General features: G+C 27.7%; 1 protein-coding gene across 2 annotated transcripts in view; it reads right to left on the bottom strand.

Moving 5' to 3' along the window:
* The window catches only part of Nf1 (neurofibromin 1), a 141005-nt gene that overhangs the window by 74378 nt on the left and 49147 nt on the right, over positions 1-17480 (bottom strand). For both annotated transcript variants that reach the window (XM_067271960.1, XM_067271961.1), the window contains exons 13-24: positions 17349-17477; positions 17067-17260; positions 16810-16993; positions 11925-12111; positions 10411-10484; positions 10173-10328; positions 7785-7876; positions 6695-6805; positions 5511-5682; positions 3195-3334; positions 2310-2642; positions 1993-2168 (exon numbers count right to left, since the gene is read on the bottom strand). In XM_067271960.1, coding sequence (XP_067128061.1) covers positions 1993-2168; positions 2310-2642; positions 3195-3334; positions 5511-5682; positions 6695-6805; positions 7785-7876; positions 10173-10328; positions 10411-10484; positions 11925-12111; positions 16810-16993; positions 17067-17260; positions 17349-17477 — 1948 coding nt within the window. The remainder of the gene's footprint in view (positions 1-1992; positions 2169-2309; positions 2643-3194; positions 3335-5510; positions 5683-6694; positions 6806-7784; positions 7877-10172; positions 10329-10410; positions 10485-11924; positions 12112-16809; positions 16994-17066; positions 17261-17348; positions 17478-17480) is intronic.

The following is a 17480-nucleotide window of genomic DNA, read 5'->3' as shown; positions in this document are numbered from 1 at the left end:
AATTAAATATTAGAAAATAATTAATTTGACTAGAGGTAGACAGTTATGCTGCTATCTCATATTAAATTTAATAATTATAAATAATTAATTTATAATTTAGACATTTTTAAAATTTAATTTGGAATTGGCCATTAAATTTAGTATGAGATGGCAGCATAACTGCCTACCTTTAGTCAAATTAATTAATTTCTAATATTTAATTATAGCCTTTATGTAGAATACGATATACCAAAAATTTGGCATATCGTTTGGTGTGTTTATTATATAACAGGCTATGGTTGTTGATGTTTATACTTAATATGTGTGATCACAAGTTTAGAAAAATGTGTGATCACAAGCGACACTAAGATGCTAGCTGAACGAGTGCTAAACACGAACTGATGGACCATGCACACAATTCGGGACTTCCCCTCTCCTAGCCACTCATTATGCAAAATGTTGCTTGTTAAGCAAGTCATTTTTTTCACAATTTACTTTGCTCGTTATGCAAAATACTTATGTGAGGTGCTCGTTAAGCAAGGTTCCACTGTATTATAGTTTCATAAATCACTGATATTCCATATAAAATGATGATAATTATAAATTTTACGTTTTGTGTTGATTTATAGAACAGAGAAAACAGGCAAAAATTTTTCATTATTAAATGGATTTGATATCTTTTAATAAACATATGTATCAATATACAGGGTGTATCATATATCAGTACAGCGGTTACAAACTTTCAGGAGAGATAGAGTACACCTAGATGATGGAAAATCGCATAGCAATGCATGGTCGAAAACGCTTTCCTGGTGCGGTAGTGATGACACAAAACACAAGAAAGGAAGGACATGAACAGGGTGAGAAAACACGTTTATTATTCTTAGTACAGCAAAAATGCTGGGATGTCTTTGGCTGGTGTAGCAACATCTATTGCGTACACCAGCCAAAGACATCCCAGCATTTTTGCTGTACTAAGAATAATAAACGTGTTTTCTCACCCTGTTCATGTCCTTCCTTTCTTGTGTTTTGTGTCATCACTACTGCACCAGGAAAGTATTTCCGACCATGCATTGCTATGCAATTTCCCAATGTCTAAATGTACTCTATCTCTCCTGAAAGTTTGTAACTGCTGTACTAATACACCCTGTATAATATATAATTATTATTTTTGACAATTTACAAAATTGCTGATACAAGTAATAGTATTGCATATCAAATATGCTACACTTTAATATAGATTACAGAACTGTAAAGATAGTACAGGATTCACTTGGTATTGAACATTTATTATGTGAATATCTCCATATAAAATGAAAAGAGGAGCATAGAACACAAACAGAATGATTCTTTATTCCATGATGAAGCAATTGACCAAGATATATTTTACATTACATATTATTTAAATAAGACTATGCAATCAAGACATATTGAATAAAACAAGTGTTCAGTCCCAAGTGAATCAGGTTGTATTTAGAATAACTAAGTTTAATATACAAACCTGAAAAATCAAAAGCTTTATTTATTAAAAGTTTATTTTGAATAGAAAATCAACTAGAATTAAAAACAAGTAAATTTATTTGCATTTATTCAAGTGATAGTTCTATTATTAAAGCTATTATTTCTCTTTAGATATGGGACTGTATTAAATCTATGCCTACTAATAATTCTGACATTTTTTAACATTATTCAATTCCTTTTACAATTTAATAATATTTGTGCTGAGATGGTTAAACTATATTCAGCTCTATAGATTCAGATACATTTTTAATGCTTTTTATTGAAAAAATAATAATACTAAATAATAAGTAATACAAGTAAATTATATAAAAATGTTTTATTCAATATTAAATTTTTTCATAAATAATTAATTATGAAAAATATGCAACCTATTTCTAGAAACTTGAAATAGAATAATAAAGGTTAATATTTGTATCAAATGACTATTTTGTGTAAAAAATAATTTATTGAAAATGAAATAAATCATTTTTTGCTAGAAAAAAAAAATTATACCTATGGAATGCATCAATCCACTATCAATATTTGCACTAAGAAGATTTGACATTGCTTGTATTGTACATGTCCTTAGTTCACTAAGTTTAGATGACTGTACACGATGTCTTGCAACATCTTTATCTTCGGGAGTTTCACTACATTCATTGAGCAAATTCATAAATAATGTGAAATATCTGGAAAAAATATTAAACATTTTTTATTACATGAAGTTTTTCTTTTAGATGAGCATTATATAAAATTTTGAATTAAATCTATAAATTCTCAAAATATTATTAAAATTAAGAAATTTCATTATAATTAAAAACTATATTTACTTTAAAAATAATTGTGATTTAGCTTCCAATAGATCTCCTCTGTCACTCTCTTCAGGTTGAAGAGGTAATCCTCTCAGCAGAGCAGCAACAGCTTGCATACATGCCTGATCTAAATCTCTGGTAAGAGCTGTTACATCACCAGAACCAGGTGGTGCAATCTGATGGCTGTTTCCCATCACCCAATCTGTTAAATATTCAACCATTTTGTTGCGAAACTTCATTTCTTGACGGAATGCTAAGTCATCTCTCCTTGACATCATAGCTTCTACTAGCTGACAAAGTTTCGTCTTAATATGAATAGCATGAACTGTAGTATCTAAATGCCTAACATATCTGCAAATAAACATTCATTCATTAAAATAAAATTTAATTATTTACAAGTAACTATTTAAGAATTATATTAAGTTTATTTAGATGAATAGAAATTTTATTAGTAAACATTTTAATAAAAATTGTTAACAAAAAAGAAAATTATTGGAAGATGAGAGATAGGAGAGGGAACTTTCCTTCAGATGAATTTTAAACTTTCACCCTTGATATGTACCAAACTACTTTGAAGCAGAAGTTTTGTTAGAGAAACAAAAATACAATTATACTAAACATAACTATAAAGAAACTCAAAATTTTAAAACTCTAAAAAAATTTAAATTTATAATTAAATATTCAAATTTAATTGCATCTATTTCAGATCATCAACACTTATGATTAAATAAACTGTTAACAATAAACGTTAAAAAATAATAATAAAGTAGCAAATAAGAACAAACACTATATCAAAACTAATTTTATATTTAAATCTTTATAAACATTTAATACAGTATAACCATTATTGTATTTGCAAACATGATATAATTATTTTACAACTAAAATGGAATTATTACTCACCTCACAATTGCAAGCATCATGCCTTCAATACTAGTAACCCCTAAATGTTCTGTTGTATGATCAACTTTATTTTCCAGCACACTTTTCATAATAAATATAATATGTTCTATGAACTGTGTATTGGTTTCAATCATAACAACCTAAAAATAAAACAGTGAAATGAAAACTATGTAAATATTAAAAGGTGTTTTCTCTAAATTATCAGATGAAAAAATAATAAATAATTATAAACTCGTAAAACACTTAAATTATTTTTTAATCTTTTTTCAATGGGCACCATGGTTAAATTGGTCATTCTTTAACATGTATATAATAACAAGGATAATTCTATGACACTAAATGCAGCAAATTGAGCTGTAGTATTCAATTTTGTATAATCTCAATACAGATGTTATAAATAAAATTAATACTGATTATCTTGATTTATATCTCTACTTAACAGAGCAAAAATGTAAATCACAAGAACATGAGTTGCAAATTAAATGCAATATTTTATTTAACAATTTATATTTGAAGCTTTTATAATAAAGCAAATTTTTCATCTTAACAAATAATATAATTTTGCAATAAGGAAGAAATTACTAATATATTGTGAATAAAATAACATTACACTTCATTTAAGATAAAACTAATTGAAAAAGTTTTTTTTTTTATAAATGATACACTTTTATATAGAATGTTAATCTCCAATGTGTTGTAAATTTAAGGAGTTGTAGAAATCAATGAGATGAACATTTCTTTTATGAAGTAACCTAGTGGTGGAAACAAAAATTGATGTAGCTATAACCTATAGAAAATTAGAATGTGCCATTTCCTGACTTCTTTCTGGGGGACATATAAGAAATGTATTCCATTGGTGTATGAAACACCAATGGAAACAAAGAGATAACTGCTCATCCATATCATATCAACTTTTGATACTATCAGAAGACAACAAACATTCTTCAAGAGAGTACAACAAAACGTTGTTTGTATCCTATATAACAAAGTTGGCAGTTACCACTTTAAATATTTATTGTAAATACAAAAAAATAGCAATAAAATTTACTTAACACTCAAACACCTTACTCTTGCTGAGAAAATGTTTATTAAACATTCCCAAATGTTTTGAACTTTTCTACAAGTCGTCTTCAAGTGCAAAATATAAACTACTAACCATCGTAAATACAACATTCTTAAATGGAAGTTTTCAAATTTATACATTTGAACCTATTTAAATACAGATCTTGGAACAAAATATCAATTTAGACTGAATGAATGTATAACAAAACAAAATAACCAATATAATAAATAGTCAAAATTTTGTAAATAATAAGTAAATAAATAACTAACTAAAACTTAAATAAAATAAAAATAAAAAACAAAGTTAATTATTGGTTGTAAGGAAATTATGAAGTGTCAGATCTTAATTTTTGCCTATAATTAACTTTTTATTTTGTTATATATTCATTTAGTTTAAATTGATATTGTGTTCCAAGATTAATATTTGAATACATTCAATTCCACTTAATAGCATGGCATCAGGACTGGAAACTTTACGGGGCTACAAAACAGGATTTTAGTTATAGGATTTGATTCCATTCTTGAATGTTTTGTCCTAATTTGCAACATGTCCTACTAATTGATCAGGCTAATAACCAGAATCGACTGTATATCCAAATGTAGAAATTCATAAACTTCCACTTAAGAATGTTCTATTTGCATCAGTCAGTAGTTTGTATTCTGCAATTGAGGATGATTTGTAGAACAGATTGAAAATTTTTGTGAATGTTTAATAAATGTTTTCTTAGCAAAAATAAAAGTATTTGAGTGTTAATTATTTTCCTTCTGAGAAGATTTTGGCTAATAAAGTTTACTGTATTCTATGTATTGTTCCAATTACTCAATATCCTAAAACACATACAAGACAAAATGGAGAAGGTAAATGTTCAAGTGAGATGATGGTTGCCTACTACACAGGTATGTCTAAATTTTCTGCAGACTATAATTCTGACAATTTTTGTTTCTCACCTTTGGGTGTTTCATGAAAATACAAGCTTGTCAACCTCTACTATCTCTTAAATTTATGGTATATTGATCATCAACATCCTGTATACAATTTTAACAAGAAATAATTTACATAGATTTTAAAACTGATTATTATTTTCATATCATTTTATTCATATTGTTTTAAGATTCAAATATTAAATAAGTATTACCTCAGAATTACTTATTATATTATATAAAAATTATTACATATAAAAACATTTATTTTAAACAATACTTTATTTTATTATTTTTAAAACTAAATTTTAAAATAAAATATTTATAAAGTACCTGTCCTTGTGGATCAAAAAACTTCTCAACAATTGCTTTTATTTGATCAAAAAGAATTGGATAAAGAGTAGCACTCATTTCATGTGCTACTAATTCTTTAACGTGTTTTTGAATCTGTGTTCCAAATTTTTCATTATGGCAAACCAAAAGACGAAGCAACTGACCAACAAATCTGAAATAATAATAATAATTATTATTATTACAGTACTAAACCAAATATCTGACTTCCAGAAAACTGATTATTTTTTGAAACTGACTAGTTTTGAATTTGGTGGGCCATAGTACAGCTGTGATTTGCCATATGCCACTTGGTTTTGTTTTCCATGGCATTCATTTTGCATAATGCTAGTTCCAGTATGACTTATGGCATATGGTGTGTTAAAAACAGTTTTGTTCTTTACTTTTCATTGTTTATTTTCTACTTTAAATATATATTTATCCTGTGTCCATAAAACTAGAAAATCCAGAACACTTCCAGCACAATGAAAAATTATAAAAGATTAAATGTAAAGGCGATGATATGACTTAAAAAAAGATTACTAGAATTAAATGAATGTTAGCCAGTTAAGTATGTAAATAGAGTTGAGTGGGCGTAATCATGTAACGTCACCACAACTGCACTATAAGAAGGCAAAGCTAAAGACTGAATGAGGTAAATGCAAGGCTTTCAAGTTCCATTGACAATGAAGAAGTTTCTTGGTGATGGTTAGCCAAGTTTCTCAATGATGGTAAGATTTCCTTGTGAATTTTTGATAGATTTTCATTTCATATTTTTGCTTGTCAGTTTTATGGAGATAATTCTAAGATAGTTATAATTTAATTTATTAGTTTCCAAGTGTTGGGAAAAGTTTCTTGTACATATATTTGTTTTTAAATTTGATAAAATATCTTTTTATTATATTTTGAATTTTTGCTAACTGTATTTCATTACTGTACATATTTGGGCTTAAAAGAATAAATAGATTTTTTGTTATTACATATTATTATATATAATAATATGTATAGCACATATTATTTTGGGTTTTTGATTTATTAACAGTTTTTTTTTACTTATTGCCTACATAAAGTGCAGGACTGGCACTAACCAAACCCTCATTTATGTAACACACCATTAGGAAACTATCCGAGCTCTCAATAGAGAGAGATAAGGTGTTACAAAAAAATAAAATAAAATAGATACTTACTGAGTGACTGGACAATATTGCATATCTTGATTGGCAGAAAGCATGTTTCCTTTGCGACAATCCAGTGAAAGAGATGAACATGACATACCATACATATGATACAAAGAAGGCCTGAAATTTGCAAAAACTTTAATTTTGTTCTGCTCAAATATAATATTTTTTTTATATATATTAGAATTAAACTGAACAAATTATTTTAATTATTAACTTATTCAAAAATTAAAAACTATATACTGTTCAAAATTATTTTAAATAAAATATGTACAATACACTCAAACCTGTTTTTGTGCGGTCTTTTTCTGTGCAATTTTTTATTTGTGCGATTTGTTTTGTGAGATTTTTTTGTGCAGTATGTGAAAATTTCAATCAAATTGGAACATAATTGACTTCTGTAAAATTTTTTAAAACTCTATTGGATGTTTTCTATGACATCAGCAGGTTTCTCATTTTTTATTCAGTAAAATTTTTTCTCGTACGTTTTTTTTCAGTTCCCTCGTATTTTAATAGCATAAAAATCAGAAATATTGTGTTATATTTGATCAGATGCGGTAAGTTAGCTCCCCTCCAGCTTTAGACTGCAGGTGTGAAATTTCATGCCTTGTTAAATGAAAGAATAACACTTCCTGCAGCTATATTTATCAAATAAAATCATTTTTAATGATTATTTTTAACTTTTTAATGTTAGATTCGTATTTAAGTGGAAATAATTAATTAATATAAAAAATAAAATTCTTTGAGGATTTTTTTTTCCATTAGGGATTGCAGAAAAAGGCCCAAGGAGTTAAAAAAGCAATTCCTAGTTATTTTGTACAGTTTTGAGTTATTTTCTACGTGAAACTTTTTTTATGCGGTCCCTATTTACCGCATTAAAAAAAAATATTTTTTAATTGTGTTGCGAAAACTATTTTTTATAGCTACTCATGAAGTTTCGTGCAATTTTTTTAATGCGTTTTCTTTTATGCAGTTCCTATCCACCGCACAAAAACAGGTTTGAGTGTATACATATTTAGATATTAAATAATACTAATAAATAAAATATGTAGCATTTAAAATATGTATATAAATTATAATATTATAATTAGAAACAAACCTTATTCTACTAGATGGAGACTTTTTTTGTAAGCAAACTCCACCCATAGCACACAAAAATCCTGTCATATTTGCCCATTCATTTAGTTGATCCTAATAATTACAATTATAATAATAAGTTTTGTAGTAACATATTTTCAAATTAATTATTAAACTTTATAATATATTGAATGTCATACAATCATATGGAAATATGCATAGATACCATAGGAGAAATTTTTAGAAGTGTCAGTAAGTTAATGAATATTTTTATCATCTAATATCTTATTAATATAAGTTTATAAAATATAATTTTATAAAATAACATAAAATACAGATTATTTTACTTTAATATATAAAAATAAAAAATCACAATGTAATGAAAAATAAAGAATCCAATGAACAGACTAATAAAATCTGAAAGATAAGTTCCAGAAAACTTATTATTCAAATTAATATGAAAAATACAAACTTTTTTGATAAAAAAATGAACTTTAATTTTGTCTACTAAGAGTTATGTAACACAAGAGCACATGTATCTTAGCAAGAATAAATGGGGCAAAAGAAAGCAAAGAGAAAATTTGATGATAATTTTTTCAAATATACAGTTATTATCAAACAACTGTTATTACATAGTTACTTTATACTAAAATATTAACAATGAAATGCAAAGTCTAATAAAGCTATGAAAATGCTTTGATTTTTTCCAGAAACTACTGTCTAAATAAAACTAGTAATAATCTTTTATACAGGGTGCATAGGAAAGTCTCTTTAACTGGAAAATTCTTGCAAACGGAGAGAGCTACAGCTATGCAAGTGAGGTAACTGTATAATAAAGCAACCTGACCTAATGCAAATGACAGCAGTGCCCCTAGTGGCGAAATTTGGAAGATAGGCAGTGCAAATCGAAAACGAAAACAGATAGAGCAAACTTTCCAATTAGAAAGTTTTAGAGCATCAATTAATTAGTACAAAACAACATGTGGTTCACACAGATAAAATAAATTGTCACCTGTATACCCAAAAATATCCGAAAGCGATGCATGCCATTTTGTGTAAACATTTGAAAGGAATAGCCATAGGTATGAAGAAATAGTATTTTATGCAATAAATTGTGCGTTACTGTATTAACATAAGTACTTACATCAATACAGTTTGATAATATCACACAAAAAACAATGGAAAGGCAAACTGTCACACAGTGATAACAAGTTAATGTTGAGTATGTTTGAAAAGTTTGCTATTGCTCACGATACACATGAGAGTAATTCTGCATGCACATTTCTCAGCATGGAAGGTGTCACACTATTGCCTCCACGATCACTGGACCTCACTCCATTGGATTTCTTCCTGTGAAGTTACATAAAAGATCAAGTTTATGCAACTCCACATACAAGTCTGCTGGATCTAAGTTGTCATATTACAGATACTTGCAATAGTGTGACACCTTCCATGCTGAGAAATGTGCATGCAGAATTACTCACGTGTATCGTGAGCAATGGCAAACTTTTCAAACATACTCAACATTAACTTGTTATCACTGTGTGACAGTTTGCCTTTCCGTTGTTTTTTGTGCGATGTTATCAAACTGTTATCAATGTTATTGACATAAGTACTTTAGTAAGTACTTATGTCAATACAGTAAGTATTTTATGCAATAAATTGTGCATATTTCTTCATACCTATGGCTATTCCTTTCAAACGTTTACACAAAATGGCATGCATCGCTTTCTGACATTTTTGGGTATACAGGTGACAATTTATCTTAGCTGTGTGAACTACATGTCGTTTCATACTAATTAATTGATGTTCTAAAACTTTCTAATTGGAAAATTTGCTCAATCTGTTTTTGTTTTCAATTTGCACTGCCTATCTTCCAAATTTCGCCACTAGGGGCGCTGCTGTCATTTGCATTAGGTCGGGCATAGTCGCTTTATTATACAGTTACCTCACTTGCATAGCTGTAGCTATCTCCGTTTGCAAGAATTTTCCGGTTAAAGGGACTTTCCTATGCACCCTATATAATTAGCTAGCTACCATTTACTATTGCAAAATACTTGTACATGCAAAAACTTTTTCTATGATCTGATGTTTGAAATTGAAACAACTTCTTTGCCAGATTTTTTAACATGTTCTGAAGAACATAATCTCAAAAATTGATTAATTCACTTGTTAAATCTCAAATAAGAAAAATTTACTTAATTAATAAAAGTTTATCTAATAATTTCATATAGATTAATATGGTAGATGCTAATTAATAATCAAGAAATAATTATTCAGAGTTAATTAATCTTACTAATTCTAATTATAAACAATAAATTAATAAATTATTTTTTGTTTTGAAAAACAAACTTGAAGTAAATATTAAAAATTCAATCAAAAATTTAAAAAGTAGGAAAATTTAAAATACCTCTAACTCGTGTTCTGTACTTTGATGAGAAGCTCTTCTTTTTCCAATAGTCCGATGAAAGCTTTCACATATCTGACCTTCTTCTAATTTTGCTTTAGGATAACTAACAAGTTGTTTAGTAACATTCTCCCAATTACGAAAAGTATCTTCCCAAGCCTTAAATCAAAAATTAAGTATAAAATTAAAATCTCATCTCATAACTAGTATATTAAGATATGGATTATGAATATCTACTTACAAGAGAACAACCTTGAGTACAATGTTCTATTTTCCTTAACAATGCCATAATTCGTTTTTGTAATGCTGCTCTTCCTGTTTTACAATGAATACATTAAAAAATAAAATAACTTGTTTATATAAAGCCTCAATTATAAAACTATCCAAAAAAAATTAAAATGTGATAATTATTTTTAAAAATTATATTACTATTATTATTATATGAGAATAAAATGAAAATGTTACATGAGAACCTGACTTGTCCATAAGATCCTGGTTTATTCCCAAACTAATAATAAATTATGATAAATCTAAATATAATAAAATTTACTTAAAACAATTAAATATAATATAGAAATTTTTTAAGATAGATTAAAGAAATGAAGATATTTTAACTTATAATATTTGTGTTAATTTCTAAATATATGGTCTTGTATAATACAGAAATTATTGATAAAATCCATTAATTTAAAACCCAGTAAAGAAATCTAATAGAACAAAGCTGCTAAAAATATTTTGTTACTATGTATTCATTTCACTTTTCAAAAATAATCTTTACCATTAATCTTGACATAAATCTATCAGCTAAAATATTTTATTTAATTTTCAACGTAATTTCATATCTTAAAAACAGTAATTCATACAATATCCAAAAATCAATAATGATTTCATGAAATCAAAGAAAATATATACAATATACTTTTGTAATTTGTTTTATTTAATTACTCTCCAAATCTGTACAACATTATCAGACTTGGGAATAAGAGTAGTCCTTGTTTATTTGATTATTAATGTTGATTAAAACAAACTAACTAAAACCACAAATGACATAACATACTTTGTAACAATCAACTTTATAATAATACAAAACTGTTTTGTCTAGAACAGCCAAGCTTTTATTATTTCAATTTACAGTATCAAGATTATTTGAAGTAAAATGTGTCTGTAAAAAATATTTGAATGCATTCTACAACCAAAAAATTCATTAGATTTAACACATTACAAAATCTAATTTGAAAAATATTTAAATATTTATTGAAAATATAATAATTGTATAAATAGAATGCATATTATATCTAATTTCTGTAAAATTTAATTACTAAATGATCTGCATTTTATTGGGCTATATTCATGTTAAATGATGATCCAAAACAAAGTGAATTGGCTAGAGATAGACAGTGAGGCCACCATCTCACTTGATAAATTTAATGATTATAAATAAATTTTTTTCTGATTCTTTTCTTTCAGAGTATTCTAAATTAAAAATTAAAAATATATCTATTTATAATTATTAAATTAATCAAGAAGTGAAAGTCTAACTGCCTACTTCTAGCCCAGTGATCTCCAAACTTTTTTGATTGCATACTCCTATGACAAAAATAATTATAAGTTGTACCTCCTAAAATATATAATATATACCTGACTGACACTTTAATAGGGATTACCTGATGGACACCTTAATAGTTTATCTCAGAAATATATCATACATAGTTTATTGTTATCAAAACTAAATATAAAATCTTTAATTTTACAAACCTGTAGTAAGGATGGTACTAGCAGCAGCTAATTCTTGATAAATATGATAATTTGGAAGAAGATATGTTACAGTTAAGTCGTCTTGTCCACATCGAATATCAGCTTCTTCACATAAGAGAACAAAACAAGACATCGCGACAAGTACAGCATCAATATCTATACTCCATAAATACATGAAAAATACCACCTAAAAATAATTTTAAAAGAAAATATCAACAATTTCTAATTTCCTATATATATATTTGTTAAAGTAAAAAGAAAAAGTTTGTTTCTTATTTTTCAAAATAATTTTTTCTTTTGTTATAAGAAGTTTTACAATAATAATACATTACATTTTTGTAACAACAAAAATTTCTTTATATAGTGTCTATCAAACTTGAAAAAATTTCTCTGAGATTCAGGTTTTTCCAGACAATTTTGAGATTTTTTCCAGATTAAAATTGAAAATTTTTATATTTATTTTTAAATTTTTAAATTTACAGTATATTAATTTTTTTTATCATTTGCATGATATAATATAATAAAGGACGTAGAAGTAAAAAAATTATAAATTATTTCAACAAAAAAATAAAATATTTAGTTATTTAATCAATTACAAATTAAATTACTAATACAATTAATTAATTATGCAATTAGCTGGCAAATTACAGCTGTATATTTCTACAGTATGAAATTTGTTCTTTATCTCAATGTTTTATATTAATCTTTTATTTTAAATTTAAACCAAAGAATTATTAATTTAAAAATATACTTTAAATATATTTAGAAATATTTAAATATATAAAAATATACATATATTTATAAAATATTTTTAACTAATTGTTACTTATTTATAACTTTAACTTATATTTAAAAATTATACACTTTTACAATTTCATTTAAGAATTCTGTATTACAATACATATCCATTATGCATTATTTAAAAATAATACAAAACATAATGGTTATGTTCAGAAGACTCAACAGTTCCAGAGCTGTTGAGTATTTTTCTGCTGAACGCTCTCTACAGTAGTGCTGTTTCAGAACATGTTTGTTGTTTGACGTCACATTTAGTAGTGTCTTTCATTTATGCTACCTATTGCTAACTGAAACTGACCAATGATGGCTGCTTCCTGTTCCAGTGCATACATCACTCATCGTTCAGCAGATGTAACTACATAACAGCTACTGATTGAAATATCTTTGCTCAGTTTGTAAGGAACTGAGTCCGAGCGTTATTTTTATTTTATTATTATTTCCATTTTATTATCTTTTGTTTGGGGCTTATGTTTATTTAGGACGAAGGTTCCCCACCACTCTCTTGTTAGTAATGAAAAATGAAGATAAAACAACTCACGGAAAAAATAAGCGCCGTAGGAAAATCTTGTGCACTTGCGCTGCCCGGCGGAAGTAAACGATCTGCAGAAAAAAAATGGAGGGGGAGTCCCCACACTCACTAGTAAAGAAATACTTGATAAACCGTCTTAACATCCCAGAAAATTATGATAAATACTTTGTAAACGGTTTATAAGCTTTGTCGGAAACCTAAAGCTGCCAGAAAAGAAAATTAATGTTAGCAACTAAGTATGTAAATAAGGGGAGTAACACAGCTGAAGTGTGACGTCACCTCACAGTATAAAACCCGTACGTTAACCGAAGAAGAGAGAGGTGATTTCCAAATCGAGGCGACTTTGAGAGCGAGGTGAATTCGAAAGCGAAGTATTTTCTGATAGAAGTCCAGATTGATAATTGGACGATCCAAGGTGTTAAAGAGGAGTTCGATTGACGATATCGAAAGGATTGAGGAAATAGGTTCTTCGTATAGTGAGGTGACGGATAGACGTTTAATTAGTAAGAGATTTTGTTCATAGTTTCTAAGTATTTGATTTGTCGAATTTTCAAAGGGGAATTAATATTAAGTTAAGCTAAGTAGCTGAGTTTATTGTCGGGTTGACTTGTTGATTTTTGTTAATAAATTTTGTTTTGGATTATTGACATTTGTAAGTAGTACATTCTAGTTACTAATTAAATATATTTGAACTTTTGATTTGACTTGATATTTATCGTTATTATTACTAATTTTTCGGTGCACGCTTAAAAGCCCAGGCCTGGCAAACTAATCTCGAATCCGCGTAAAGTACCCGTTAGGTTAACGGAAGTTTTACCGACCGCAGTTAGTGTCGGTTTCCTAAGATACTAAAAATCGTTACAACTGTTGACTCTGCTGAACAGAGCCAATGGTATTTTCTTAATACATCTTCATATCAAAAGAGCACAAAACTAAAGACTCCAGTAACCACCACCTTATAAGTTGCCGAGGGAATTTTTAATTAAGAAAACTAACGTTTTCGATCTATTCCATAGATCATCTTCAGGTTTAAACTGACGAACAAAAATAATTCCATAGAATGGAACACAACATATTTAAATTCAAAAAACCGACAACAGAGCAACTAATTAAAATGAGAATTAAAGCATAAAAAATACACAAATGTAAACTAACAAACACATAACAATTCCAAAGTTACTAGTAAATGCTAACACCATTTAACAGATAATAAAATATTAAGGTTCTCCAAATACAAAATTACATTTTAATAAATTACATTTGTGTATTTTTTACGCTTTAATTCTCATTTTAATTAGTTGCTCCGTTGTCGGTTTTTTTAATTTAAATATGTTGTGTTCCATTCTATGGAATTATTTTTGTTCGTCAGTTTAAACCGGAAGATGATCTATGGAATAGATCGAAAATGTTAGTTTTCTTAATTAAAAATTCCCTCGGCAACTTATAAGGTGGTGGTTACTGGAGTATATATTTTTGCTGAGTACGTTTATGTTCAACAAAACTAAACTTTCTTGGTTAACTCTAAGTTCTGAAAATTTCTTTTTTCTATGTACATGGAGAGAGAATTTTTTTAACCGTCAGGCTATCCTTGTTCAATTATTTTTTACTGCTTAGCCAAACCAGTCAAACAACTTTCCCTTCACACAATTTCATAAAAAATGGATTAAAGTGATTTAAGCTGATCTCATGTTTAGAGTTAAAGATGTAAAATTATTTTTAAAGTAATTTTATACACTTTCAGGTAGAAAATACACTAAAGTGAACTCCATTAATGTTTAAATATGCTTTGTTGCATATAGTGTACATTTTTTATACATTTCTCATACAACAAACAAAAAATTAATTCTGTTTGTTGAATTTTCTTGTGTTTGCATTTTTAAGTAAATTTTGGTTATAGACTTTTATACAATTTTTACAAAATCTCTGGATGGAGTCTTAAACATTTTAAAAGCAATGTAAAATTGCTTTTAAAACATTTAAGGATATTTGTTTTGAACTAGCAAAATTGCTGGAAATTGGACTGTAATCTTAAACTGCCAAAGCTCATTAAATTTTTTTTCTTAACTGTTTATTTATGCATTTGTGCATTTTTGTTTTGCTTACCTCTATATCTGAGAAATAGAAGAACGTCAAACATTTAAGTGTTTACTTTACTGCCCTTTCTCACAAAAAAATCTTTACTCACAAAACAATATTTCATCAAAATTCAGGTTAAACATAGATGAAGTACATGACAGAATCATAAAGGTTTGCATGAAGCATGTAGTGATGCTGCACTGCCATGTTATGCTGTTATCTAATGAGTTGAGTCTTTTGCATGAACAGAATACTGCTGGCCATCCAATCACTGCAATAAATGAAACACCTAGTAGCCATTTTGAGGTTATTAAAAATGATCATTGATGGGCTTGCCAACAAATATCAAAGTAAGCATTGTACTGTAGTTTCCAGAATTTACATCTTGACAAAGAAGCTGGAAATATGCAAAATTGCTGCAAGATTGGGTTCATCAGGGTCTGAAGAACATGTAGAAATGGCAACAAATGGAAACTACTCAAATTCAAGTAAAATGTTATAACTGCAAAGAAGAATCCCTCCTTCATCAGATTATTGCAATTGACAAAACATGGGCCAGGTCTGATAAACCAGGAGCTGAAATGCCAATTGAATAAGTGGAACATTTAATCATCTCCTTACCCAAAAAAACTTCAGTAAGGACTGAATAAGATAACAGTGTTAATGATCATTGCCTACAACTTCCAAGCAGTCCTCTTGTCTCATTGTGTACTGCAGGGACAGAAAGTTAACACTAGATACTATTGCCACTTTCTTGATCATCATCTTAGTCCAGCAATTCATCATCAAAGGTCATAGCTGCTGCAATCACATCCAATTGTCTTGTATTTATGTACACAATCATTTGTCACAAGAGATCACATTGATAAACAGATAGCATTGGGAGATATTAGAATACCCAGCACACTCACGCAATGTGTGTTCAAGTTACTTTGCCTTTTTCCAAAAATTAAAGAACTTCTTAGAGGCAAGTGCTTTGAGCACTTTGGTTGATAGCATTTTTTTTTGCCTTGGTCAGTTTCTCTAGATATTGGCTTAAAATAATGCTACTGGCAGTGTACACTGCCTCCCAGAAGTTTGGCAACATGTTGTCCACAAAAGTTGAGACTACATCAAAAGATTAGGACTATCATGTGTTTGTTTTATTTTAGAATTAGTAAGTTACAACACAATTGCAACTGCAAATAAAATAGCACTTTTACAATTGAGATCTTGTAGGAGGAGAAAAACCCTATAAAGAACAGTTGACTCCTCCAGTGTTTAATTGACAAAGACTCATTTTTCAATCATTTGAAAAATTCATTAATATAAAAACTCAAAAGTTAGAAATCAAAATTAAATCTTAATGAAACTGTCATTAAATTTTTCTATTTTTATAACTGTTCAAGTTCCTGAAATTAAAGATATTAATCAAATTATCAATATATAAGTTAATTATTAAATAAATATGATATATTTAATTAATAAACTTTACTTTCTTACTTCCAATTTTATATGAGCCTGCTTGCAGATATTAATATTGCAGCCTAAATTTGCATATTCTTTATGACGTTGCAAAAAGGAATTACGGCATTTCAAGATTTCTCTTAGCCACTTCAATATTTCTGTATAATAATTGATTTGATGTTGAATTAATTTTTGTGAAATAGTGAACAGAACTTGAGAACTAAAATAAAAATAATGAATTAGAATATAAATGTAATTATAATAAGAGTAACTACAATTAATTGCTAATATACCTGACATCCCAAAATGTATTTATAGGTGCTTCTGGATTCCACATTTCAATATTATCAGGCTGATGTAAGATAAGTAATGCCTCCATCGCTTCATTAGCTACTTCAGGCATTGACTGATGATGGACTACTAGTACTAAACCATTTATCAGTTCAAGAGTACTACTTTGGATTTCATGACCAGCTTTTCCTTGATTCTTTTAATAATAACAAAATAATTTAGTAACTGAAATAATTTCAACAATTAATATAAATTATTTACTTGACAGAATGCAAAAAACTTACATTTAACATTAACATGGGATCCACATGAACTAATCTCACTAACCACAAGAGTAAATTTTTATAACTTAATGTCTCTTCAGATTTTTCTTTAAATTTGAGGGTGCTTACTTTTTCTTTAAGAGTCAAGCTCTA

Source organism: Centruroides vittatus, unplaced genomic scaffold (assembly GCF_030686945.1).
Source record: "Centruroides vittatus isolate TY-2023 unplaced genomic scaffold, ASM3068694v2 contig_417, whole genome shotgun sequence".
Taxonomy (NCBI): Eukaryota; Metazoa; Arthropoda; class Arachnida; order Scorpiones; family Buthidae; genus Centruroides; species Centruroides vittatus.
This window is presented reverse-complemented; position numbering and strand designations above follow the sequence as displayed.